This window comes from Nipponia nippon, unplaced genomic scaffold (genome assembly GCF_047370975.1).
Source record: "Nipponia nippon isolate SJK-2023a ecotype South Korea unplaced genomic scaffold, ASM4737097v1 scaffold_25, whole genome shotgun sequence".
Classification (NCBI taxonomy): Eukaryota; Metazoa; Chordata; class Aves; order Pelecaniformes; family Threskiornithidae; genus Nipponia; species Nipponia nippon.
In genome coordinates, this window is record NW_028262342.1 from 5,586,496 (window position 1) to 5,614,365 (window position 27,870).

Here is a 27,870-nt window from a genome sequence, read left to right on the forward strand (position 1 = left end):
CGGCGGCGATTGGCGGCGGCGGCGCGGAGCTGTCGCGGCGCTCGGTGCTGTCGCGGCGCTCGGTGCTGCCGGGCCCGCCGCCCCCGGCCGAGCCGGTCCGCGCAGCGCGGAGACGGAGCGAGAGCCCGGCGGGCCGCTGCCCTGCCGCCGGGGCGCTGCCTTGCCTCTTGCTTCCCCTTTTTAAATATGTCTTTTTTTTTGTAATTAATTTTTTTATTATTATTTTTTCCTCGCCCGCCGCAGCTCCGCGGGCCCGGTGGTGCTGACCGGGCAGCGGGGCCGTCCCGCCGCGGCCGAGTCTCCGCCGCCGCTCTGCCTCGGTGCGGGCGTGGCTCCGGGCGAGGGCTGCGCCGGCCGCTGGCATCCGCCTGCTGCTCCCCATCTCCACCCGCCGCGCCTCCCTGCCGGCCCCCGCCTGCCCCCCAGGCTGCCCGGGGGTGGCGGAGGCCCCGGGGAGGGGCCGGCAGCGGCGGGAGGGCGGACCGAGGCGCTGGCCCCCCCCGGAGCACCGGCGGCCTCACGGGACTACAGCTCCCGGCGCCCCCCGCGCGGCGCGCAGGCTCCCTGCGCGGATGAACTACAGTTCCCGGCATGCCGCGCGTCGGGGGTCCGCCCGGCCTCCTCCCCCTTTGCCCCGCGGCGCACCGATAAAGGTTCCGCGCCGCACGCAGCGCGGCTTTGCTGAGGCGCTGCCCGTGAGAAGGAAGGCGGCGGCGGCGGCGGGGGTAGGGGAGGCGGGAGGGGTGGGGGGGGAGGCGAGGAAAGCCCGGCCGCGGGGACGCGCCGTTCCCTCCGGGAGGGCGGAGAGAGCGGGAGCGGCAGCCTGGCAGGGGCCGAGTGTCCCCCGGGGTGGGGAGAGGATAGCGGAACGGACCCGGAGGACATGGAGGGAGAAGGGGCCCCTTCGTGGCGGGGTCCCGGCGGGCTGATCCGCGAACTGTGCCGCTCCTTCGGCCACTACAACCGGCACCTGGCTCGGCTGCAGCACAACCTTCGAGAGACCAAGAAGTTCTTCCGCGACGTCAAGTACTCCCAGGGGCACCCCTTCGCTTCGGCGGCGGCTGGCGAGGGCCTCCCCACCGGGGCTGGGGATGGGGCCCCCCGGGACGGCCCCGCACCCGGCGGTGAGAGAGGGACGGGGGAGGTCGGGCAGGGCCTGCGGCGGGCGGGGAGGCCTGTGTTTAGGGGGTGTGGGGGGGAAATAGGAGCGGGCTGTGGGGATAAACGGGGGTGCGGGGGGCTGTGGGGTGAGCTGTGGGCAGCGAGGGGTGGGCCGGGGGCTTGGGAGGCGGGGGGGGCTGTGGGGAGGGAAGGGGGGCTGCTGGGGGGCTGGAGGGTCTGTAATGGGGGGCTGAGGGTGCATATGGAGAGCTGGGGCGCCTTGGGGGCTTTTTGTGAAGTGAAGGGAGCAGGCCAGGGGGTGATGGGGGCTGTTGGGGAGATGGACTCCTCTACCTGTTTTCTCCAGGTGGGCTGGGAGCTGCAGGGTGGGGATTAGGAAGATGCAGCACCTGGGGAGTGGGTGTTTTTTGGGGTTGGTGTGCCTCGTGTGTGTCGTGGGAATAGTGCCGGGCTTCATTCATCACTTTTATCCTCATACGTCACTGTTGACAAACATCGCTGCTGGTGGGAGCTCTCCTGCCACGTGCAGAACTTCGTCTTTCCATGACTGTCTTGTGAGAAGAGTTTAGCATGACATTAAATATATATAAAGACCTTCTTTATTCATGTCCAAATGGCTCATGAGTCATCTGTTGGATACTTGTCCGAGATGCTTGTCCGCGCTTGTCTTATGGTTATGATTCCGATTTGAAAATTGAAGTGTTGTTGAGGTCTTCTGTTGGTCTATGTAAAAAAAGTAGTGTTCCATGTAAACTGTCAGAATAGAAGTGAATAGTTTTGTAAAAATGTGGTGTCTCTGTTTGTTTACATCTTTCTGTGACTTCCAAGAAGTAGGAAGTGGTTGGTTTCTCTTATTTTCTGTGGATCTGAATGCTGTTTGAATGGTAGCACTCCACTGGAGTTGCTCTTCTGTTTGGTTACTTCTTGTAAAACATTGCTAGCATTTAATTGCATCTCTGAAAGTCTCCTTATAGGGCTTTGTAGATGTGGATACATCGTTAGTTAAATATTACCGACACAGGGTACAGATTTCACCAAATACCCTGCCTGTTGTTTCTAATACAGAGCGCTTAGAACCTCCTTTTGTTTTTGTTTTTTTTTTTTTAAATACCTACCTTGACCCAGTTTGACTTTACTGCCAAATGTGTTACCAACTGGCCCTTAAGTATCAGGGCTTCAAGGAGAGGCTGACTGCTTTAGAGCTTGTTCATGCGAACAGTAATGACAGTGTGGGCTCTTGGTTCAGGATTTCAGGCTGCAGAGGTTGTATAACATTTACTGTTCTTAAAAATAAAACTTACATCATTAGTTTTCAAACTGGTGAAGTGGTGACATGTCTCAGGTGGGGCACAGATCGGGTTAATAAACCTGCTCCATGTTAGAGGGTGGGAAGTCTTGAGGGGAGTGTGGAAAGAGGAAGGGGAGAGGATGAAGAGCAGGACTTAGTAAAATAATGGAGGCTGGCAGTTTTCTTAAATGAGTCAACTGCAAAATAACTGTGAACCAATGATGATTATTTTTTTAAGCAATGGGAAGATACAAGGCTTTGCCCGAAACCCAGACCTTGGTGTTGCTTATTACCTTTGTGCCTGAATAATCACCTTTGGACAGAGCTTCTTGTTTCTGTAAAATTTTAGTTGTATTGTACATTTCCAGTGCTCTCTGAAACTTAGTGGCTGGTAATGAAGCTTTTCCCCTGTCTAATGTGGGGAGATTATTTTAAGTGTCACAGGGTTTAAGGAGCACAGTTCTTGCTGACTTCAGAACCACTTTTTCCTGGAATCTGCCTTACGGATGGTGTCAAAGTGAGAGGAATTTTAACCAAAGTGTTCTGCAGACTTTTTGCAGTGCTCTGCAGTGTGCTGAGGCGTGAATGCGAAGGTGTTGTGAAATACAAAGGAACTAGGAAGCGAAATGGACAGAATGCTTACTGCCTGTGGTTGAAGTGGAAAAATAAACCCTGAAAGTAAATTTAGATGTCTTGGAAACAAAACAAATGTGAAGGGGTTTGCTTTTGAGACACTTGTGAAGCTAGTGTAACAACACAGAAAGGTAACTGCCCTTCGAATCGACACAACTCAAGCAACCTAAAGCACAGCCTGGGTTACCCTGTCCAAAACCAGACCTAAGGATCTGCTAAGCTGAGTAGTAGCCACTGACCTTTCAGGTAAGCTGGGTCAGTCAGGGCTGGGTACTTGAAGGGGCAAATGTGTACTGACTTTTACATTCCACGCTCCTCTGCTTAGGAGGATGACAGGCAATATTCATCAATAAAGGATTGTCATTGTCCAAATGTTCCCTCTGTGGCCTTAGTACCAGGGCTGACTTGCTCCTCATAGTAAGAGAAGTAAAATAAATTCAAGGGAAAAAATAATTGCCTTCCAGCTACTGTTTATGAGGGGAGGGAGAAAGTCTGGTTTGCACTGTCTGCATTTCTGAAGCATTCAACAAAATATTGTCTGTTCTCTGGGTCTGCTTTGTCATGAATAGGCTTTTAAGAATGATCTGTTAAAGTGCTATGTGTGCTGCTGTTGGCTGGGATAGGTCATTTTCTTCACAGTAGCCAGCATGGGGCTCTGATTTGGCTTTGTGCTGGAAAGGGTGCTGAGGACACGGGGATGCTGCAGTTCCTGCTGAGCAGGGCTGACACAGAGCCAAGGCCTTTTCTGCTCCTCACCCACCCCAGCAGCGAGCAGGCTGGGGGCCGCAAGAGGCTGGGACAGCCGAGCCCGTCTGGCCACAGGGCTATCCCATGCCGTATGGCGTCACGCTCAGCATAGAAAGCCGGGGGAAGGAGAAGGAAGGGGGGGGACGTTCAGAGCGATGGCGTTGGTCTTCCCAAGTCCCCGTTACACGCAATGGAGCCCTGCTTTCCTGGCGATGGCTGAGCACCTGCCTGCCCATGGGAAGCAGTGAATGAATTCCTTGGTTTGCTTTGCTGGCGTGCATGGCTTTTGCGTTCCCTATTAACCTGTCTTTCTCTCAACCCACAAGTTTTCTCACTTTTACCCTTCTGATTCTCTCCCCCATCCCAGCAAGCGGCTGGTGGGGCTGTTGCTGGCTGGAGTTAAACCAGACACTGTGACAATCCTGTAGCTTTAGCCTGCACAGGTCTGACAGCTTTTTATTCTTGGTGCTGTTAGCTAGTGTGTTTTGTACTGACTTTCTGTAAAAAGAAAATCTTAATTAGGGACTCAGTAGCAGATTTTACTAAAATATGTAAAGGTACTAAGAAAAAAAACCAGCAACCCTGCTTTCTATTAATTGTAGTTTTCTTCATTCTGTGCTTGAAATAACTTGAGCCCTTTGACCTCGGAACTTAATTTTTTTCTGCTATTTCTTTTGCCTTATTTCAGAAATTTCTGTAAACTGAGCTGTTCTTGTGCAAGAAGACACAAGCTGCTCTTGTGCAGACATCCACAGCATCTCCAGAGTTGGGTCAGCAGCTGTGGTGTTATCTTAATGAGTGTGTGCTGGGGGAAAGCCCTGGGCTTGGTAGCCTAATGACTCCGTATGTAAGTGGATTTCGTAGGGGGTGAATGTATTAACCAGGGAGTTTGGAAGAGCTTTTGTCTCAATGCTATATTGACCAAGGGTGTGTATCCTGGTTAAAATGTGACTGCTCTGCCTGTGTTGCTGTGATCCTCAAAAGGCTAGGACTCCTCTTGTGCTGTTAGGTATGTCAACATAAGATGGGGTTTAAGACTAGATAATGTGTGGAGAGGTGGTTGGGGAGGGTACTTGTGAAATAACTCCTCAAATAGATGGGAGGAGGCACTTGCTAACAAGCTTCAAGTTAAGCAGAAGACGAAGCTTGGCTCTGCAGACCATGGGGGCTGCTGATGTTATAACAGCTGCGCCGGTAGGAACTGCTTATGTTGGTATATAGTTGCATGTGTTCTCCTGGAATTAACACCACCGTGCTGACAGATGTGTGGTGGGGTGGAACTAAAACTTGGTTTGTATAACTGAGTGTGTTAATCGTAAGTCTTATAGTAGTCAAAGCACGCTGCAAGTCCTCGCCAGCACCACAGAAATGTAAGGATTTCTATGAAAGGCATCAGTATTTGCAAGAAGTATGAGGGTCTGGCCTTATTTAGGCACTGTTGTCTGCATGTATTATTGAAAATGGAAGAGAAAGACAAGTGAGACTGGCAGTCTAGTTGGCCTTCCTTGAAAAGGGGATGAGTAAATGCTCAGGGCTTCTATAGATATCATAAATTCATCCTAAGATTCTTGTGCCAAGTGTTTGACTGAATTTTGAGATGAGTCTTGGTGAGAGACGTCCTTGTTCTTGGACAGGCCTCCTTTCATCAAAAGGAGCTTAATAGGATGCACGCACTTAAGGACTCCCCCTGCAGCCATTTTTTTTTTTAAGTATTTATCACATGTCTCCCAATGATACGGTATATGGATACAGTATGTAGCACCCCCTAAAATCTTTGGCAAAAGTACTTTCACGAACAGGAGCTGCTCACATAGAATATTGCTACATCCCTTCAGTAAGCAAGTTCTAAATCTGCTTTTTGTTAGGTACCACAGGAGGTCATATTCTTCCCGACTTGAATTCATGTTCAGATTAGTGGCATCACCTATGAAGTGCTGTATGAGTGTTCTTACCCAGGGTCTTATTCTGATGTGCAGAAATAGTAATACTTTTTCTGCAATGCAGAATACGAGCAATAGCTCCATCGCTGTGCAATTTGCTTCAGGTTTGAGACCTCGAGGTCACCGTAAGATACCCCGTGACAGATATGCGCAGGGTTGAAACCACTGCCACGACTTGGGCGCCTTGATGGTGCGCTGGGTTAGTTGTGATATGGCTGAATCTTGCTTTTGGTGCTGGTTCCGGGTTTGTACTTGACATATGTAGAATATCACCGTGTGACATAATGTTAAATGTAATGGCTTCGTTACTGATACCGCTTGTAGTAAACTTGTTGAATAAGTGCTGATCACAGGGAGGTTGTGTGCATGAAAAGAGGAAAGGTGTTTTAAAGATGTAGTATTTATATAGCTGTTCCATGCTTCAATAATTTCAGCTAAGTTGCTGTATTTCAATCATTTGTGCTGGCATTAAGTACTCGTAAATACAGAGGCCGCCCAGAATGAGGAGAGGATGCAATCTGCCCCTTCTTTTCTTTCCAAAAGCCTGTGCAGAGAAGGCTTCACGGCCTGTACAATGCCTTCTGAATTGCTTTTTTCATGCTTGGTAGCTGAAGAGTGAGCCTGAATTTCAGTTGAAGTTTCAATAGGTGTAACCAGATCAAAGAAATTCTTTATTTTGTAGATGAAGGCTTAAATGTGCTGTTTCTGGGGTTTTGCTGATTTTTATCTTTTGTGAGCTGCTAGCCAGATTCTGCCCTTCAGTCGCTTGATGTGGCCACTCGCTATGGTTGTGGAGCTTGAAAGGCTTGTTTAAGAAACAGTTACGAAGAGTCATACTTCAAGAAGTGATATCTCCCATAACGTTTTCCAGACTGTTGGTTTCTGGGGGTCAGTGTCTGGGGCCGCGTGGGCCAGAGGTGCAGGAGAGGGGCTTGCTGAGGCATGGGGAGGGCTCCCCCGTAGTGTTGTGGGGGATGGAAGGCCGCCTCCGATGGTGAGAACTCCTCCAGCAGTCCTATTTCCAGACTGTGGATTTGAAGGAAAGGTAAATCTTAGGCAGGATATTAAAGAAGCCTTAAACTGGGTCTAAGACACAACCAACTACATGTGGTGTTGCTCCCCATTTGAATGATTTTAATTAAAATAGAGTAATGGAATGCTATCGGAATGAGGACTAGAATAGCTGTTGTATGTTATGTTTAATTTGGTTAGTAGTGTTGAGGAATATCTTGGTATAGGAGAGTATCTTGTTTTCTTGGGACTTGAGATGCTGAAACAATTTTGGATGCCAGAACATGACTCATTAAAAGAATTTTAATAGCCCTGGTGAAACAGGACCTTCCCCTACAAAATCCCTGCTGGTTCTTCTCTGCTGTATTGTGTTTGAGTCTATCTTTAAATGGTTGTTCTTGTCAGTTTGCCTGATATCGGGGCAATCATACTGGCTTATAGCTTTCAGGTTTGGCAGTTCTTTTGGGGACCGGTGTCTCCATTTGCTATTTCATTCTTGGGTGCCATCTGCCTTCAGCGCTGGGAACACGGGCTAGCTCCCTGGCTGCGGTGGAACACTAGCTGTTTTGTACTCGCGGGGCTTGTGCTGAAGTGCAGCAGATGGGGAATTTGTTTGTATCTAGTTTTTGTACTACCAGAATTCTTCTGTTGCTATGCATAAGGTAACGCAAAGCTTCTTAGACTTCAGCTTAGATGACTGAGCGTGGGAAAAGCTGTATTTAGGACTTGTAAAAGAATACAGAAGCTAAATTCAGTACTGAGACTGAGAATTAATGTAGTAAGGCAAATGCAAGGAGTTGCAGCATCGTGGACTAAGAATTCAAACCAGGGTTAGTGGGATGGTACAACTGATGCTTCAGGTGGAAGATGGGTAAGGAGAGTAATTACAGGGAGTCCTGCTACTCTGAAGAAGATACAGATGTTGAGTAATTTCCTTTTGCAGCTTAAATGTTGTTCTTAAAATTGATAAGGATATCTGGCAAACTGTGCCTATTTAGCTCAACTGTATAGGTTAGGAAAGATGTGTACTGTTAGCACGGTCAAAGGAGTGAAGCTGTTTCTTATTGTCTCTTAGACTGCACTAGGAATCGTCTGGCTGCTCGCAAAGAGTGCCTTCCCTTGGGCTCATCTCTACCCAGGCTGGTGAAAGCGTGACAGTTTCTTTAGATGCTGTGATTGTATTTCTGTCATAGGGACTTGCTGGCAGAGGCTCTTAGTTCTGCTACCATGTCTCAAGCAAACTTGGTCTTGTCATCTGCTTCGTGTAGAGAAGCAATTTTGCAAGAATGCCTTTCCCTGAGGCTAGAAAGGAGGTTTTGCTGCTTTAACGTCAATGATCCTAGGCTTTGGTCAACAAGCTTGTGCAATAATACTCTTGGGATTTGGTAGATGCAAAGTATTTGACATTTTTAAGTGTGTGGGTGGAACTGTCACCGATTCATAGTTGATTGAATTTATTTCTGATATGCGACAGGAATGTTCTGTACCGCCAAGCCATCAAAACTTGGGAATAGTTAGCCTTAGTGACCCATTGGGCCTCCTTGAACTCTGGAGCAAGGCAAAACACTGTTCCAACCCAAGGCAAAATTAGCCCTTGGGCTGTTTCAACCTTGACAACTATTTCCTCTTGACTTTCAGGGCCTACCATTAGTCTTCCACTAACCTGCTGAAGAGAGCTCTGTGTAAACACTTTCCAGTGAAATAGGTGGGGAGAGCAGTAACAAATTGTCTTAATGGCTTTGGGAGGATCAACCTGCTGTGGACCTCTGTTGGTGCAGTAGAAATGCTGAATTGCTGACACTAGTTTCAAGATACATAAGCAAATTCTTGGTGCTGTGTGGGTTTCTTGGCAGGCTGTGGGGCAGCGGTCTGAACTTTTGTGTTCCGCTGACTTAAATACAAGACTTATTGTTCAGCCAACCTGTTCTAACGCAGTCTTTCCTCAATTTTAGGGCAGAACTTCATTTCCTTCCCTCGCCATGAGGAAGAGCATCTCCAGCGGACTGTGAGCTGGCACCCTTGCCTTCTGATTCTTGGCCAGAACTGTAATGCCAAATGCCAGTTACTCAACATACTGCTGGGTGAGAAGCTGCTCCCTACCACCAAAATCAGCAACGAGGAGAATTGTAAGAGGCGACGGATCCGTTTCACACATGGGACGCAAACACGGATTAGCCTAGCGCTGCCTGAGCAGTATGAACTGGTCCATATGATGGCAGCCCACCGAGGGCACTGGGACACGATACCAGAGGAGGACTTAGAAATTCATGGGGACAGCGAAGATCCTGCTCACCGGATAGCGGAGCTGGAGGTCATGCTGCCATACTCACTACTAAAGGTAACTAGGCGTCCATGTATCATTGTTATAGTGATATAGTTATATATTGTTATATATTGGCTAATAAAGCTAATGGTGTAAACTCTCAAGCATAGGATTTTTTTTTTATTAAACAGAAGCTGGAAGTCTGGTGTTAGGATTTTAATTGAACATCGCTGTCTATGCTTGTGTGCTTTTGTTTCAATGTTGACTCTTAGCGTTATGATTCCTCTGTAATGTTTCCGTTCACCTCAGAAGCCAACCTGACTCAGACGTAACTCCAAGTGTCTTCTAAAATTTGACTCCAGTTTCAAGGTCATTCAGTCTTAGCTTTGCTGTCTGATAGTAGCTAGAAGCTATCGTACAAGGATATGTACTGTTTTATCTCTTTCCTGAAGAGCTCGTTGTCAGGAAAGAAGCTTCTTAATTCCAACATCTGATAAAGTGACCTGACTTCATTTGAGAGGGTGGCTTTTTACATTTCTGTGGTGCCAATGGAAATCGAAGGTGTTAAGAACAAGAAGGTGGGAGTCTGTTCTCAGTGCCGTTTCTAACGTTGTCAGTATCTTCCTTTGACTTCCTTTTTACTTTTCCATAAAACGCGTTCCTGTCCTGTGACTGTTGCAGTTTGGTGTTTAGCATATATCTGTAAAGGTGAGGGTTGTATTTCATAGCTTTTTATAGCTTCCCTAAGCTTTCATTGCATTTTCATATCTTACATCGAGCCTTTGTTATTGCACTATAATGCTTCTGAAGCATTGTGTTTGGCAGTTGAATATCTGGAATAGATAGTTAATTCTTAAATATAAATTGCTTAAGTGCAAAGAACATGACCTGTTGTCGCTTGAGTAAGAGTGAACTTCATAGTTGAACAATAAAATAGCAAGGTAATTTTTTTCTGGACATATGAATCAAGACATGATTGTAAATAGGCAGAAAATGAAGGCCTAGTCTATCTTCATCAGTTGGAAATAATGTTTTACAAACCTGGTCTGTAGCTATATTTAAGCCTATCTTAACGAGATCAGCCGAGGCAATGCTATGTTGTAGTGCGGTCGTGGCATCCAGTATCTGCTGAAAGAGAACAGAAGTGTCATGTTTGTATAAACTGTATGTGAGGCATCCAGTCCTTTCCCAAAGAGCACCAGATCAGCTGCTGGCGCTGCAAAGTAAATGCCTGTTGTGCATCTTCTGCCTGTGAAATCCTGCCTTGCTATGCATAAAAGAGTATTTAGCTTTACATTTATTTTACTTGGTTACGTTTTTATATGGGCCAGTTTAGACACACTGCAGTTTACAGCCCTCTTTCAGATTTCTCGTGTGAGCGACAAAGCTCTCTCTGTCTGGCTTTGGTTATATTTAGGACACTTAGATGAAAACAGCTACTCAGATTAATTTGAAAAGGGTTGGTGCAATAAAAAGCTCTTCCAATAGAAGGAGAGGGAGGGTGAATCACAGCTAGCTTCAGATTGAGTCGAAGGACTCCTTACATGAATTCAAGGGGCTAAAGGAAGAACAAAATTTTTTTTTAACGCTGACAGGAGAACATAATGTATTTTAGCAGGTAATTGGGCTGGGGATAGCGCTCTGTTAAATGACAGGAGCCTGACCTCCTGGTGAGAGACCTGTGTTTTTTTCCATCCTCCTAGCTAATGTCTGTTCTCCAGCTCTGCTCAGCATACAGCAAGACAATAAAGTTTCTTAAGTAAATAGCTGCTAGTCATGGACGCTACTTCTCTAACTAGGGGAATATGTATCTGGAGCAATAATGGATGAGGTTTTTTGGACACTATCCAGAGTTGCATGTCTGCAGAACTACTCTGAAGGAACTTCTGCTTTTTCTTAACTTGTGAAGCAAAACTAGGAGTGTAATAATTGCGTGCTTGATGATGACATGATATTCAGTACGGATCTTAAGGATTTAGATTTGCCTGGGAACCAAATAATTTGGAAGAGCTCAGCACCTTTTGGGCAGAGGGGGAGGGAAATCAATCTGAATTTCACCCTGTCTGTTACCTAGAATCCCTGAATTTTCATCTGTTTGTTTTTCTCCCAATAGCAGAGTGCTTTTAAGTAGTACTGTGTTCCATGATAACCTTACATTCTAGATATTCAAACACCTTAACTAACGTTTGAAGAAACATTCGCGGGTCCTTATCGCGAACTTGAACTGTTACAGGAGCTGAGACTTTGGTTTGTGGATTTCTGTTTGAAATCCTTCGTTCCCCTCGGCGAGGACACTTCCCTGCCGTCAAAGGAGCTGTCAGCCACTTCAGGGCCTGGGCAACGCTGTGCAGCTTTTCAGGGCTAAGCACCTCTTGCCAAGAGACTTAATTGCACAGGCTGGCTTGGGCACCTAGATTACATGCTGCTGTTTTGTGCAGGCACTTAATGCTGAATCATGCTTCTTGGTGCAGATACTTGTTTGCTAAATCCAAACTCATTAGCCATTACTCCAGTAAAGAAAGGCTAAGTTATTTGTAAGTTAACAGTATCCAGATATTAACTAAACTGCTTTTTTTACTTGGAGATAAATTCACCACAAGTGTAGAACATACCACTTTTTAATGTCGAACGGCCAGTGGAGCACCCTGAGGTTTTTTTTCTTTAGCCTGATATCCAGGATGGGACCCTGCTTGCTTTTCTGTGGTACTTCAGGCGGTCTTAATCAAAACTTGTTTCACAGAAAAGGGGGTGAGGAGGAGGGAGCCAAAAACTTCATTTGCATGGGTCGGCTGCGGTGAGAACACTACCTTGTGCTAATAGGTATGTGAACTTAGTTATTTTTAAACGTAAAATGTCGGGGAAGGAAAAACTTCGGCAAAGCTGCTCTATTCCTTGGGGATCGCTGTGCACAGGAATGCATCTAGGTCATGGGGAATAATCCATCTAGCCAGACAGATTATTAGATTTATAGTGGGAGTAAACAGTTGGCTCTTTCCCTAAATCTTATCAGTTATGCCTGGAAGCTGAAATGGACTTCTCTGAAGTATTGGTTTTCGTCTGGGCGGTACAGCTGACTGGGAGGAGGGTAACAGGGCTGAAAGCTTCCTTTTTCATGCCGTTGTCTCGCTGTGTGCTTCATGCGACTTTGAGTCTCGGGCTGAAAAGTTTTAGCTAGGGCTTGTAGGGAAAGAAAAACTTTCAGCTGCTCTGACAAAGCTGGAAAATGAATGAAGAAATACAAGATGGTTCTATGAGCTCTAACAGAAGAATTTAATTAGTTTGGGTCTATTGTTGCAGTTCTTCAGGTACTATAGCAGTGATTCAGGTCGTATGAATTAGTAGTTGTTACAAGTAGTACAGAATGTAGTTAAGTAACTATTGGGTGGTTATTTTTGTGTACATCCTGCTTAAAACTTGGAAGAGCGTGCCCTGTTCTCCTTCTTGAGAGTATTTGTAATGTGTTTGGTTGTGGTGTCCATACAGAAAACTGAAAAGCTTTCACGTTGGCTGAGCCGCTCTTCCTTCCACGTAGCATCAGTTTACTTTGGGCTGTGCTGAGGTGTTCCTGCTGTGTACCAGCACCAAATACCCAAAGTCTTCTTCCTCTCTCCCTTTACGCTGGCATAACTGAGGGTAGAAGATACTGAAAATGCCAGCACCATGAAATTATTCTTCCACCCATGTGAAACCTGTTCTCTATTTCTAGTTTTGCTGGCTTAGGGATATATCTTCTACAGGGAGGAAGAGTTCATGATCAGAAAAAGAGCATTGCTTCTCAGACTGTTTCGTGAGTGTGTACACCTCGCGGGCTTTCTTGGGCTGGCCCGTCCAGCAAAAGTAAAACGAAATTCCTTGATGAAGTGGGGTTCAGAGTCATTGCACAAACCCAAAGCAATTATGGTCTGTAAAGGACAGCAGTGTTTGCTGGAGACCAGAGGTATAGTTCAGTTTTCTTACCTGGGATTCTCTCTAGATTAGAGTTACTGAACTTCTGACTCAGATCCCCATGGAAACAGAATAAACTGGCAAGATTTCAGAAAAATTGGGAGGAAATGTGTGTAAAAAAAAAAAAAGTTCTAAGTAGAATCTAGGGGTATATATGTGCCTCAGATTAATAGGGAGGCAATGAAAGTAGATCACATATGTAATAAACGGAGTAACTGTCAGACTTCAGTGATTCACAGACTATTCTTGGAAGGCAGAGTATTCAAATTGGCTTAGAAAAAGACTGAGCTGGGCCTTCAAGCATAATCTGCTTGGTAGGAGTTTGGGTAAAAATCTGACTAAATTGGGTTAGCTTCTCAGCATCTCAGTTAACTAAACAAACAGTGATTAAACTGCCCGAAGCTTAGCAAAATAGGACAAGGCCCTCTTGGGATGTAGCAAATGAACGCTTAACTGATTGGGAAATGAAGAATTACCTGTGGACTTAGTAAAATGGCACACTTCAGTGGTCCCTGAATGCATTTAGTGAGACTTCACTTGTCTTATTGTAGGTCAAGACCTACTTGATCCTTGATTTTAATTTTTGTTCTGGGATATGGGATGCAGTGGTCATCCTGGCCTTGCAGGTCTGAATCCATAGATGGGTACGTAGTGTGTCTGCATGGTATTCTCTTTAAACTGTATTTTTTGTATTACTGTTGACAGTACCTGTGCATCATATTTTGAGTGGAAGAGCTGTAACTCTGATACTTGCGTACCTGATGTTCAGATTGCTAAGTGGGAAGCTTTGATATTTTAAAAAGGGCTGTTTAGTTACGGAAAACATGAATGAAGTTACTTGACAGCAATTTCATGCTTACAGCTCTGTCGGAAGTCTTCGAGTGTGTTCATAGCGGTGTGGCCTTGTGAGAACCAGCTTAAACATTTCAGGAATCCAGTGTGAGTCATAGGCATTCCCCATATAGGAAGAATTGATCCCTAATAGTATGAAGCTGCATAGACAGTGCTTAAACTTCTGTAGGACATCTGAAGAAAAAAAAAGGAGGGGGATCAAGAAATGTTGGTAATGCTCCTTGGAAAAACCTGAGAGGCCTCTCTGGAAACAGAAGGAGCAGTTGCTCATGCTGTATTGGGTTGTCTGTGCTGGTTTTCTCCCTGTCTCCTAGAGACAGCACTGGCTTCCTCCTTTGTTTACAGTCGCTGGCGTGAGTCACCCGTCCTGGTGAGTATTGCGGCACTGCGCATCCCATTCTGCTCAGCCTCCTGTGCATCAGGCAGGTCCGAGTTCAGCGCCGGGGAGCCCCGTGGCAGTAATGACTTCCTCTTAGCTCCAAGAGCAGCTGGGAGAGGTGGTCAAGTCTTTAATTTTTCTGGCGGAGAAAAATGAAGAATTCTTAATTATCACCCCCTGTTACGAGTTGGGAAGATGGCACTTAAATTATGTCTTCAGTTCAAAGCCTTTGACATTTTCTTTCCTTATTTTAGTAGAACGATATATGCAATTCTAACGCTGTTCCCTCATATCCAAAGTCAGCCTTGTCTTCCTTGGAAGGGAAGGAAGCAGGTTTCAGAACTGGCCCTTTTTAGTAGGGTTAGTAAGAAGTGGTGTCAGCAGGAGCGTATGACCAAAGCAGTGAAACTCTGTGCAGTAAGAAAATAAGTAAATAAAATACATCTCTTGGGTTTTGGTTGGATTTGAAGAAAGTCATAACTAAGCTTGCCACAGCCATCTGTTCCTCCTTGCCTGTTTTTTGGCTGTGAACTCTTTGGAATTGGTTATCGTGCTGCCTTTGTCTTGGCAGTCGTGGCTGGTGTAGTGCTTTCTGCTGTTGGAAGCTACGCTGAAAACTGACAGCATGAACATCTCAAATTGCTGCAGATCTGGTAAACATCAATGGGAGGTTGAGAGTGTCTCTACTGGGAGAGGTTGTTGCAAAATGGGGCAGCTATAAGCTAAAGAATAACAGCTATTCTGCGATAGCACTTACGTTCTAAGTTTTGTTTTGAACTAGGCTAAAACTCAAAGGCACTTGGTACAAAATAAGAGTTTTGGAGTCAGTGGGCACTAATCCGTGTCTGGCTGCATCCCTGCGAGAGGGCTGTCATCAGCCCTGCCGGTAGGCTGTGTACTAAAGCATGATGCGCTATGGGAGGCTCCAAAACTCTTCTAAAGGGTTTGAATGTTTCTGGCTTTGCACTGTGTGAATGAATTACAGTGCGTTTTTGCATGTGTCGGTTCTTAAAAGGATCTGTACAAACCTATATATTTTTTTTTTTACTTCCTCACTTGCTAGGAAGTGGATGTTGTGGTAGCACCATGTCGTGGATTCCAGTCTGCTGAAGCCACCTTGGGAGAGTATGTGAACCAAGTCTTGCCTGTTGTCATCTTTGCCATCAGCGAGGCTGAACTGTCTTCATCAGATGAGAATGAACTGCGTGAAATCAAAGAGAAATTCTCTTTGCCCATTTTCTTCTTCAAAGTGCCAGAGTCGGGGGTTGAGCTGATCTCTCCCAAAAAAACTGATCATGAAAAGTCCTCCCTTTACTGCCAGCTGATGGACTTGGAGTACCTGAGTACCAACCACTGCAGCTGCGGGGCGCCCGGTCCTGACGCTGATGCCCAAAGCATGCTGGTGGAGCAGTTTGAGAAGCTCCGTCTCCTAAGCACTTTTTCCAGGCAGGTGCTTCAGAAGCATCTTGTGGAAGCAGCTACCAGTTTAAATGAGGTGCACTGTCGCTGCCTGAACATCTTCATCAATCAGGCTTTCGACATGCAGCGGGACCTGCAAATCACTCCCAAGAGGCTGGAGTATACCCGCAAGAAGGAGAATGAGCTGTATGAGTCTCTGATGAACATTGCCAACCGCAAACAAGAGGAGATGAAGGACATGATCATAGAGACTCTTAGCAATATGAAAGAGGAGCTCTTGGAGGATGCTGCTAATATGGAATTCAAAGGTAACTACTGGTGGGAGAGTAATGGGAACGAAGAGGTTCGGGGCTTTAAAGGAGAGTGGCAGAGTAATATTTGCCATCTGCTAAGGGACGGTTGAATGGCAGTTCTATACAGGTGACTTTGCAAGAAAATTCAGAACTAATACACAAAGGATTTTTCTGTAGTCTCTCCTGGGTGAAAAGCACCGTCCTTAAATGAGAAGCCTGAACATATTAAGTCTTGATTTCTTCAGAATAAGACATTTTCCTCCAGAGCTTGGTGGACAGTTCAGGGTTAGGGTATTTTACTTCTCTGCTGTAATTCCTGATTCTGCCAAAGAAGAAAAGAACTCTCTCAACTTTGCCTCAGTGGTTGTGTTGAGACTTGGGAATAAATCTGTCCTACGAAAAAAAAGCTGTTTGAGTTTTAGCAGTGAAGGCTTGATTTGTACTTTCTGCTTGGTTTCTTTGAGAGAGGTTTGCATAAGACTTCTGGGTATAGAACCTCCTAAAATGAAATCCTTCTGGGTAGGTAAGGTTTTCATTTAAAAAAAAAATCAACACAACATATTGTGCTCCTGAGGCCTACGCTTGGCATTTAGTGTGTGTTTTGGGGAAATGTGAGACTTCTATATCTTCTAGTACCAGGACTTCCAGGAACACACAAGCTGGAAGCATACAGCATGATGTGTAAACTGCGAAGGGTGAGCGGCTGTCCAGATTTCGTCTGCAGAAATATGTGGTCTGTCATAAACATGAAAGTGAAATTTGCAGGCTGATACTCCACAGCTCTCTTCTCCTCTGCTTGCGAAGCAGAGGTTTACCATAATAATCATTTCTGTTCTAAGGAAATGCAGTTCACTGAGCTGATGGGGAAAGATTTTTCTATTTAAAATAAAATCAGAAATAACTCTATAGGTTTAGAAGAAAGTATTTTTTGTGAATTGAGTGCTCTTCTGAGGCATGAGAGAGGCAAAAACTCTTGATGTTTTGTTTGTCTTGACTTCCTCCCCAGTTTCAAATGGGAGTGTTATCTCCTGGGACAAAGAGGAGAAATGATGGATTATGTTTAATCCTGCAGGTTAGGATCTGGATCTTTTTGCTTCTGCAGGTGGGAAATGGATAAGATCTTTTCTGTTTCTTGAAATGTTTGCTTTGGTGTGCCCATGCAAAATGTTGTCCTCATAAAGAGCTTGTTATAATTGCAACATTCACCTATTTGCATGCTGCAAAAAAACCCAACAAACTAGCATATGCTAAGGGTATAGTGAGTGTGTTAATTCCACCCGTTTAGGGCTGCTATTGCTCCATTATCAGGACGGGTAATAATTCCTGTGCTCTGTCTGTCCCACTCTTTACAGAGTTGGAGCACTGTAGTGCCCGAGTTCAGGATTCTGTATGTGCAGGAGTACAGTTTAGGGGCAGCACAAGCTAAAACATCTGCAGTAAATGTGCGTATATGTTTATATAATTTACAAATATCACTTATGAGTACTTAAAGTGTAGAATCTTGTTGGCTATCATTATTTGAAGTAATATCCTAAAAGGAGGAAGATGTTATTTTGAGGAGCTAATGCCATCTGCCGATCACTGGATTTGTTTTAAGTAGGCTAGATTGTTGTTGGCCAAACTCCAGAGACAAGGTCTTCAGCTCCTGGTAGTAATGTAGAACTGCTCAGAGTGGTTACAGTGCGTGAGCAGTGATTGCTCACTGTTTGTTTAAAAATACCATGTGGTAATCAACCTCTTCAAGGTACCAGGAAAAAAATTTCACATAACCAGCGTGTCTGTTAAATCACTTTCCTCATAACATTCAACATCCAGCAGTGCTTACGGATTGCAGCGTGGCCTGGAAGAATTTCCTGATCTGTACTACTTCAGATAGAAAGACAGCTTTGTGCTTCTGCCCTGTAATTTTTGAGATGATAGTTGACTTGTCATCACTGTACGACTGTAAACCTGTAGTAGCTGCAGAATGCTTGTACAGAGTCTATCAGGTGTTAGAATTGAGTATCCTGTGAATTCAAGCGCCAGTGAATGGAAGAGAATATTTTCCACCTTGGTCAGATGTGATTTTTAGCTTCCCTGAAACTGGAGTACCAGATGCACATTCCTGGAGCTGCTCTAATGCTTTAGTACTTCCTATCACAGAATGCCAAATTACTCAACATCTGTGGGATTGGTTTGGGGACCTCTGTAAAAACTGGCGTTGTAGCATTAGACACAGACTGGCAAAAATCTAATCCTTTGCACTAGCCAGTATATGTGTTCTTCTGTTGCTCATGGGTTTCTTTGTATGACTTAGAAACACTGTTGGCCTCAGATTATGTCATCCGGGTCTAAAGTAATGAAGCTCGGAAGGAGCAAAATAGCAAAAGAGCGTTTGGAGCAGAAGCTGGCCGGACTGGGGCTGCGCTGTGGCTCCTTTGCAAGACACGACACTCAAAGCAGCTCGCAGTAGCGCTTGGTGCAGCAGTGATATGTTGAGTACAAAAGATGTCTCTCTTCTTTCCTGCAGATATCATCATTCCTGAGAATGGGGAACCTGTTAGTTCCAAGGACATAAAATGTTGCATTAAGCAAATTCAGGAACTGATTATTTCTCGTTTAAACCAAGCAGTTGCCAACAAGTTAATTAGTTCAGTGGACTATCTGCGAGAGAGCTTTGTAGGGACTCTGGAGAGATGTCTGAAGAGCCTGGAGGAGTCTTGGGAGGTTTCAGTACATCCTGCACGGAGTTTGGAGAAGTCAAAGGATGTTTCTGTACACATCACAAGCAATTATCTCAAACAGGTATGGTGGCTTAAATGGCTGTCTAGAATATTCTTAATTGTCTTTATCCTGATCCAGCCAGGGTGGCAGGAGACTGAGGTGCTCGGTGAAATTAGAGGAGCACAGCTCTGGAGTATGTGGGTCTGGTGTCACTAAGGGAGCTGCTAAAACTGGGGAACAGTTCACTTAAAGGCCTAGTACCTTTCCTAAATCTGTATATAGCGGTCAGATTAGAGCCTAGAAACACCTGTGAGCTTAATACAATAAATGAATTGAACCAAGTGAATCATGGAGTATCCCATATAGTGTCCATTTCCTCATTTTCAGAGGGTCTAGCAAATTTTATAGTGACTATAGCTTCCACAGTTCCCATACTTCCATCTTTCCCCTGCTTTCCAGATACTAAATGCAGCCTATCATGTTGAAGTCACTTTCCACTCTGGCTCAACAGTAACCAGGATGCTGTGGGAACAGATCAAACAGGTATGAGCGTCTTTGTCATTTATTTCTAGTACGTGTCACTGGATAGCGAAATGTTTTTGGAGCAAAGAATAGTGTGAATACTCACAGCTGCTCTCTAAATTTTGACTCTGGGCACATGCATTGGAAAGCTCATGCTTCCCCACTTAGTACTAAGGCTCTGTGTGTAGTTTATTCCTGGGAATGCTAATATTTAATTTAAAGCAAATACCTCTTTAGTGTTTTCTTTCTCTTCTGAAACAGCAAAGGAAACGATGATCAGCATTTTGAAACTCTCGGTGTTTATGTTTTGGGTAACTGGTTGTTTATTTGGGTTTGGGGGTTTCTTGTGGTTTTTTTTTTATTTGCTTGTTTTGCAATGTATCTTGATTCAGGTCAATTCACTCTGCTCCCTCCAGAGCAGACCAGATTTCCTCAGGTCTTTGTTTTAAATGTCTGTCTGTTAAGGCATCCGTCTTTCTGAAGTTCCTGCTCTGAGCTGTTGATGACCTTTACTGCCTTCTCCCTCTTGAGATTCCTTGTATAGATGGGTGAGAGGAATATGAGTTTTTCCCAAATAGGTGTAGTGCAGACTGCGTGGTAACAAACCTTCAGATTCTTCCTTCAGCCTGGGTGAAGGAGCCAGACTGGGTGTGCAGCCGCTGGATTTCTGTGGCTTCTAATAAAGGGTAGGGCAGGGCATCTTAATCACCCAGCAATTTAAGGGAAGTGGTGCGTACCGACACCCAGATTTCCGCACCTTGACAGCCTGTCCGTCCAGCAAAAGCTGCTTCACTGCAGCTTTCACCAGTTTAGGAAGATCTCTCTTCCTGAGTCCCTGGGTTACTGCTTACGCTGCCCGTTCGTTCAGCCTACAAGCTGCACCACAACTGTGTGGTTTGCCAAGTGGTGGCTGTCCAGCTACGTATGCTCTTGGTCAGACACGAAAGGATGGTTGGCTCGTAGGAATGAGCTGAGCAGATATTCAGAAAAATCAAATCTCTTATTTAGTGTGCGTGTACAACAATATTGTGATCGATACCTCTAAATCATTAGTAGTTACTGTAAGGTAATTATTTCGCCCAGTTCTACGTGCAGATGACTGTGCATTATTACAAGATATTGAAGCAGTCCGAGTAAATTGACTGACCCTTTGCTTTTTTGTGCTAGTGCCTTAATTCTGTTTCCTGTTTCACTAGATAATCCAGCGGATTACATGGGTTAGCCCCCCTGCCATCACCAGTGACTGGAAGAGGAAAGTTGCTCAGGATGCTATCGAGAGCCTCAGTGCGTCCAAGTTAGCCAAGAGCATTTGCAGCCAGTTCCGGACCAGGCTAAACAGTTCCCATGAGGCTTTTGCAGCTTCTCTGCGGCAGGTGAGTGTGCAGAGCTGTTAAGAAGGGGGTCTTGTTTTGTACGTTGCCACTTATGGAAAGAGGATTTTTAATTGCAGAGATAGCTAAAAGAGCAGCTCGTGCAGTTCATGCTGCCGTTCTGTAGGTAGAGGGGGCAGAGCTGATGCGAGTGCCCTAATACAAGGTCCTGTTTTTAAACTAGGCTTGCTTTAAGTAAGACTACTCAGTTGTGCGAGGACCCTCAACCTCATGACACTAGGGCTTCAAACCAGGCAGGATCACAGCGTATATGTGATCTCTTGTAGTTAGAAGATGGCCATTCTGGCAGGCTGGAGAAAACAGAAGACCTGTGGCTGAAGGTGCGGAAGGATCATGCTCCTCGGCTAGCACGACTCTCGCTGGAGAGCAGGTCCCTCCAGGATGTGCTATTACATGGTGAGCACTGCGCTTGATGTTCTCTGTATTATCTTCTGCTCCCTCCTTCCGAAGCAGTCAGTGGGTGTAAAGGAGTAGGAGGCGTGTTTTGCTTTTCACTCAACCACTTCAGCGAGCCTCCATCTGACACATACAGAGTACCTTGAATTGTGCAGCTGTTGGCCCATGAAAAGCTCTGGGCTGCCAGCCTGATAGCGTATGGGAAGAAATAAACATGTTTTAATGTCTAACTAAGTGGCTGTTGTGCCTTACAGGCAAACCAAAGTTGGGCCGTGAGCTGGGCCGAGGACAGTATGGCGTGGTCTATCTGTGTGACAGCTGGGGAGGGCATTTCCCATGTGCACTGAAATCTGTTGTTCCTCCAGATGAGAAGCACTGGAATGACCTTGCACTTGAGTTTCACTATATGAGGTGCGTATCGTAAGCCCTTCTCTCATTCCACATGGATCTCCTTGACTTCACTGCTGCAAACAAACGCTATTTGCATTTGCATAGGCAGAACCTTGCTTGCTCTAGTTCTGCTCTGCGATCAGTGACTTGACCTCCTGAAATGCTAAGCTGCCATTTCTAGCAAAGGCAAGACAGCGTGCCAGTGCCACTGCAAAAATGTAACGGGCACAGAACGGTAGGCAGACATGCTCCTTCTTGTCTTAATCTGATTCTCTGGTGTCTGTGCTGTTCAAATGCTTGCTATTTTGCAGAGTAAATTAGAATTAATAGATTATGATAGCAAACAGTTCTCCCCTGATTTGTGGTGTTGAATCATCCCTCCTTTCCCAATCTGTCTTTGTCCTGTCTGAATTCACACAAGAAAATGATGGGTCTGCACTGCAGAAAACAGCTTGTTTTCAGTAAACAGCTGCAGGCAGGTGCTGCAGTACAGACAGCTGAAATAATACAGTGTTTCTTTGGTACTATAACCTTTTATAAGCTTTCTTGAGTTTAATTGGATCAGACAGCTGTATATTGCTATGGTCCTTAGAACTGTGGGGTGCTGTGAATTTTTACTGTGCGGCACGTGGTATAGGTGTATCGTACTGTTGTGCTCAAGCTGCAGCCTTTGGGCATTTTTTCTTTACAAGGTGAGGCTTGGCCTGGGGTGGAGGGAAGGATCTAAAAATAACCAGCTTTCTCTGCTGAACTTTCTCTAGGTCTCTGCAGACACACGAGCGGCTTGTCCATCTCCATGGTTCTGTGATAGATTATGGCTACGGAGGAGGCTCCAGCATTGCCGTCTTGCTGATAATGGAACGGTTGCACAGAGACCTCTATACAGGACTAAAGGTAACAACCATCTGTGTGTATGTATGTACATTTTTTTTATATACACATTAAAAAATCCATACCTAAATATCTATTAATAATGTAAAACAAAGCTAGAATTGCTTAATTTTCAGTGTCTTTGGCAAATAAGAGTAAGAAAAAGTAACTTCCACTTGTAGAAATTAAATCTGTGTTTGTTTATTCTTCAGGCTGGGCTGGAATTAGAAACACGATTACAGATTGCCTTGGATGTAGTTGAAGGAATCCGTTATCTTCACAGTCAGGGACTTGTGCACCGGGATATCAAACTTAAAAATGTCTTGGTAAGGAAAACTTTTATATCTGGCTAATCCTGAAGTTTCATGAGGCCCTTTTAGTGGGAGGGAGAAGCATAATGTAAGTGAAGTAATAGCTTTCTTCATACAGGATCTTTTAACTTGTGGTGGTGTTAGCCACAACAAGCCTTGCAGTGAGGTTTCCCTAACTCATTTTCAGGCAGAAAGCCTAGGGAAAAGGGAGCAGTAGAGCGACTTCTCTTGAAGGCAGAGAGCTTGAGCTACAAGTAGGACTTCCAGTTCCCAGTTCCATGAAACCCCAGCCACACCCTCTATGTAGAAGACCAGTGAAGGCGTGTCTTGTTACTGAGCTTAACTAGGTAAATGTCCAGGAGCAGCCAAGTAATCAGAGAAGCTTACTTAAGAACAAATGCCCAACCCTTCAAACATAAACAGAGTTTAAAACCTTAATATTAATGCAATACTAACACTGAGAAGTATGGTTATCAGCTGCCTATGTATGAATTCTCCCACAGCTTGACAAAAAGAATCGAGCCAAAATCACTGACTTGGGGTTCTGCAAACCAGAAGCCATGATGTCTGGCAGTATTGTAGGCACACCCATTCATATGGCTCCTGAGCTCTTTACAGGTATGCTTCTTGATCGAATCCACTGCTGTCTCTGGCTTGAATTTTGAAGGCCATTACTTTGAATTAATATCTCAACTTGATTATGAGGGAAAAATAATTAAAATAGATCAAAGACTACCTGCTTACAATGCATGGTATGTATTTTTTTCCTTTATTTTAAGTCTCAGTCTTAAATCTTTGTTTACATGAAAGAGAACTGTGGGATTCATAAGCTTTGAAGAGATTAATACTCTTGCAACTGGGAAGTTTAAAATATTAGTTATTAGGAAGCTGGAAATATTTGGCTTTCATAGGCAAATACTTCAGAAAGGATCCCCTGGTTTTGGTATAGATAGCAAGTAAGGAATTTCCAAGCTGTTACATGTGGAGTGTGTTCAAATTCACGATGCGTTGTGCTTCTGGCAGGTGCGCTCTCAACTTTTTTCCCTGTGCAAGCATCTTACAGTAGCACTTAGAGGCCCATACCACACTTAGCAGAATCCTTTTGGTCTGAGACGCTGTCCCTGCTTTGACAAAATCACAATCAAATTGAAGCACCCTATCTGAGTCCATCAGACTCCTGGGCTAGCAGCAGAGCCAAACGGAGCTGACAGTCTTACAGATGTGGTGGTGAAGTCTGAAATACACCTGAGCACCTGTATCTGCAGTGGTCCATGAGCCTCAGCTTGGGAACTGCTGGTACAGGTTAGGTGTATAAATCCTCTGAGAATGGAAGGTCTTAACTTCTGTCCCTCCACCTTTGGCAATGACTCCTGATGTTCTCCCAGGCTTCATACAAGTCTTGCCTTCTGGCAATGACGTTGTGATTTTAATTGGAGGAAGTGGAACACTGGCATTAGTTCTCAGACTGCTCGGTTTCCAGTGAAGATGTTTGCCCTGCTGATCAAATGTATTTTTGTCACAGGAAAGTACGATAACTCAGTGGATGTTTACGCATTTGGCATTCTGTTTTGGTACATTTGTTCGGGACATGTGAAGTTACCAGAGGCTTTCGAGAGATGTGCAAGCAAAGATCACCTTTGGAACAATGTTAGAAGAGGTATGAACGGCTTATTTTGAACTCTGTTGGCTGATAACTTATGCTTGAGTAAAATTTGAGAGGAGATTAGGAAATGCGTTTTTATCCTCTTGGAACTGAAAGGTAAAAATACAAGTTGTCTTGCTTCATCGACAGTCTTATACTTACAGAGAGTAACACTTATCTAGTTAAACTTGGACGTATTCTACTGAAAGCCTAAAATAGCAGGGAGTGAAAAAAAAGGCTTTTGGTTAACTGCCTCCTTGCCATAGTGTCATAGGAGCTGTGCTAGCACACAGCTTAAACCATGCAAAGTTGTACAACAGTTAGGACGTAAACCAGATCGCAGAACCAGCCAAGCATGATCCCCTAAAGAATGTTTAATCCCTTGCAATTTCTGGAGGCTGTGGGGATCTGTACATTCAAGTGCTTAATATGCAGCATGCTGGGGAAGCTGTCACTGGATGTTGAGTAAAACACACTGATAGTTTTTCCCCCAAATATAAACTTATTCTTATGCCTGTGTAGGTTTAGTGCAGTTCTGTGTTTAGTGGTAGCTTAATCCTTCATGCTGCGTCATGGTATCAGAATGCTTTACTACTTTGCGTCCTTAGTTCCTCTCCACATAATCTCTCCCCTTCTCATGTGAAAAAGATTAACTCAGATGAGTGAGTCTTGTATTTGGTCAGAAGGCTGCACTCGCTGCTTGTTCTCATGTTGAACTTGCTCCCAAAGGCACTGTTGTGAGTGGATGGGGGGGGACTTGTTTTCTTACAGAAGAGGGTACTCATTTTGCTCCCAAATAGTTGTAAAGAGGAGGCTCTTTCACTTTAGTGGTGAAACTAAAGGTGTTGGCCATCCTCTGGAAGTGTGCACGATCTCCTGAGCGACTTCAGCAATGTTCCCAAGGATGTCTCAGCGGCGTTGCTGAAATGTGAGCTTTCATCAAGAGCGTTAGACCCCAGACAGTCCACTCTGGTCACTTCAGCCTGCACCAAAGTAACGAGCATCAGACAAAGTGTACTGATGGTAACCGGGTCCCTCTCCATTTTCCAGGAGTTCGGCCGGAGCGTCTGCCGGTGTTTGATGAGGAATGCTGGCAGCTGATGGAAGCCTGCTGGGACGGAGACTCCTCCCAGCGCCCTCTCTTGGGGATTGTTCAACCTATGCTGCAGGGGATCATGGACAGGCTCTGCAAGTCAAGCTCTGAGCACCCAAATAAAGGGTTGGATGACTCTACTTGAAAAGGAAACACAGAAGAATTTTTAATTGTGAGAGAATTCTGAACCCCTAACTCTGCAGATGGCTTCTTCAGATGTAGCTCTTTGTGGCTAACATGAGTGAGACAGGTAATAGCAACCAGAAGATTGCTCATAGAGGTGAGACCTTGGGGATGTTCCATCTTGAATACCGGCCAGAGAAATCTCCCCGGTACACCCCATTGATGCTAGTTACCCCGCTGCAGCTTTTATTATGGAGTTGTGCAAATAAGATAGAAAATCCACGCCCTTGAACTGAAAGGGATTTTTGCCAATCCCACACAAATACCAATCAAAGAAAGGCATCTTGTGTGTTCCAGGTAGCGTCTGTGTTGCTAGGAGTTGGTCATGACAGTCTTTACTCAGTAAAGTAAAAACGCTTCCCATTAACTGATGGTCCTAGGTGGCCTTCGGTCCACACGTAACTATCCCAATCACTTATCGATTGGCACCAACTACAGTGCAGTCGGAGAGGAAAGAGAAAGCAGAGGCTCTAGGCTAGAAAGTGTTTAGAAGCTGAGAGCATCTCTCTGTATTAGGTTCTTGCAACACTCAAAATGTTTACATTGACAGGAGCGAAGCTTCCATGTTTTACCTAAGGGGGTTTATCTACTGTTCCACTGCAGTGCAAATACCCCAAGTTATAAGCTATTTCTCTCTCTTACGTACCCTTCACCTCTTACTTATGTAAACAAGCTCTTTTCTGGTAATTTTGCTTCATAATAGTTATTTGAATGTCTGAAGAAACCTGACCTTTCTTTTACAGTCTTCTGGTAAAATGGAAGACTGCTCAGAGATTACTTATTGCAATACCGAAACAAAGTCATTACAACTAATGACTGTCCATGGGGAAGATGCCAATTAATTTTAATTAAATTTGGTTTTTGAATTGGTTGTAAAGGCAATGACAGTTTTAAATTGTGCTAACTGTGACAGACATTTTTTTAAAAATAAGGTTTCTTCAGCTTTTTTAAAGTCACATGCTTGGTGAGAGCATACTTGAGGGAAAACAGGTCATTCTTCTTCAGTAGCTGTGTGTTGTGGCTGTGTCCGTTCATCTGATCGTTTCACTCTGGGCTATCTAATTTGGCTCTGTTGGAAAGAATAAAAAACGGGGGGGAGGGGAATCCTTCGCAAGGAAGGTGTGGGCTGGGCTGGTCCTGCTGCCCTTCCCAAGAGGGCTGCTGTTGAAAATCACAGCCTTGCCCTTTGCCTTTTGCATTTCTTGGGCAAGACTGGTTCATCTTAATGTAACATACCTGCGGGGTGGAGGCTTGACTAGAAAATGCGCCTCGTTGGCCACATGAGGAAATACTGAGTTGAGTTGGCAAGTTCTCCCTGGGCTTACTGTTCCTCCCAGCTGCAGGGGATGAGCACGCAATGGCTTTGTTTCCCAGGAAAGCTAGCATGCTGCATCCCAAGTAGTGTAGGCATGTGGAATTACTGCATCTTGTTGCTGGAATTTATCGGCTAGTATACAGCAAAATTACAACCGGTAGTCTGCCTGTTAAACAGCTTGAACAAAGGAAAGGGATACATAACCCTGCAGTATTAGTTTAGTTTAAATCTTCCCTTCTTTGTGCAATAAACAGAATTAATGCTTTTTTATATATATAAAAAAAGACTTTTTTTTACTTACCTGCACATGTGGGCATTTTCCTGGTCTGCGATGGCATTGACAGCATGGTTCTGCACAGATACGGCCTCGCCAGCTGCGCCAGCTGGGAGCGCAGCAGCCAAGAACCCCATGCGCAGAAGAACAAATACTTTTTCCGAAGTAGAATTGTTAGGCGTTTCACTGCCTTGGTGCACACTCATGCCACCGATGACACTAACAGTATTAACTCTGTTCTACTGTGCGTGGTGGTTATAACCTTATTTAAAACTAGGAGAGTCAAGGTCAGTCTCTGGCAATTAATAGAGGTAGCTTGTGTAAATAATAAATGTATGAATAAAATTTAAACCACTGTATATGCAATTCCAGAAATGTCTTGTATAGCTTCTCCTGTGTAGCCATCTCCAGACACTTATCTGATGCCTTTTTATTGTTGTTTGTAGCTGCCTTGACGTCGTTTCCATTTGGTTTGTCTTTTTGCATGTGCGGCATTGTAGATCTGCAGGTTTTCCCAAACTCGGTACAGCTGCTTCTCTGCATTTTTTTCTTTCCGTTGGGTATAAAGTCTGCCTGACTGAACTTGTTTGGAGAGATTTCACACACCCTGTTTATCTTTAAAACTAGTGTTCTCCTCCCCCGCCCCATTAGAGAAAGGAAAACAAGGTGAATAATTACTTTATTTATTACTTTATTTAAATTGAAAGTGGTACCGAACTCAAACACCTCTGAGCCTGGTGCAGCGAGGCTAAGCTGAGCGCGTACTCGTCTCCCAGATAAGGCTACCTTTATCACCTCCATCTCCTGAAGGCATTTGTTACAGTATGTTTTAATGTTGTGGTCTAAAAGGGTACTTGGAACTTGTGCGTTGTACAATGTGCCACATGT

General features: G+C 44.9%; 1 protein-coding gene across 1 annotated transcript; it reads left to right on the forward strand.

The window, feature by feature from the left end:
- Window positions 1–738: 738 nt before the first annotated feature.
- DSTYK (dual serine/threonine and tyrosine protein kinase) lies at window positions 739–27,422 on the forward strand. The gene is made up of 13 exons (XM_087762268.1): window positions 739–1,124; window positions 8,694–9,079; window positions 15,244–15,907; window positions 18,402–18,676; window positions 19,055–19,138; window positions 20,314–20,490; window positions 20,775–20,904; window positions 21,159–21,315; window positions 22,056–22,188; window positions 22,377–22,490; window positions 22,979–23,093; window positions 23,998–24,132; window positions 25,168–27,422. Exons 1-13 carry the CDS (start codon window positions 884–886, stop codon window positions 25,353–25,355), a joined length of 2,799 nt encoding a protein of 932 aa, XP_087618394.1. The 5' UTR covers window positions 739–883; the 3' UTR covers window positions 25,356–27,422.
- Window positions 27,423–27,870: the final 448 nt, after the last annotated feature.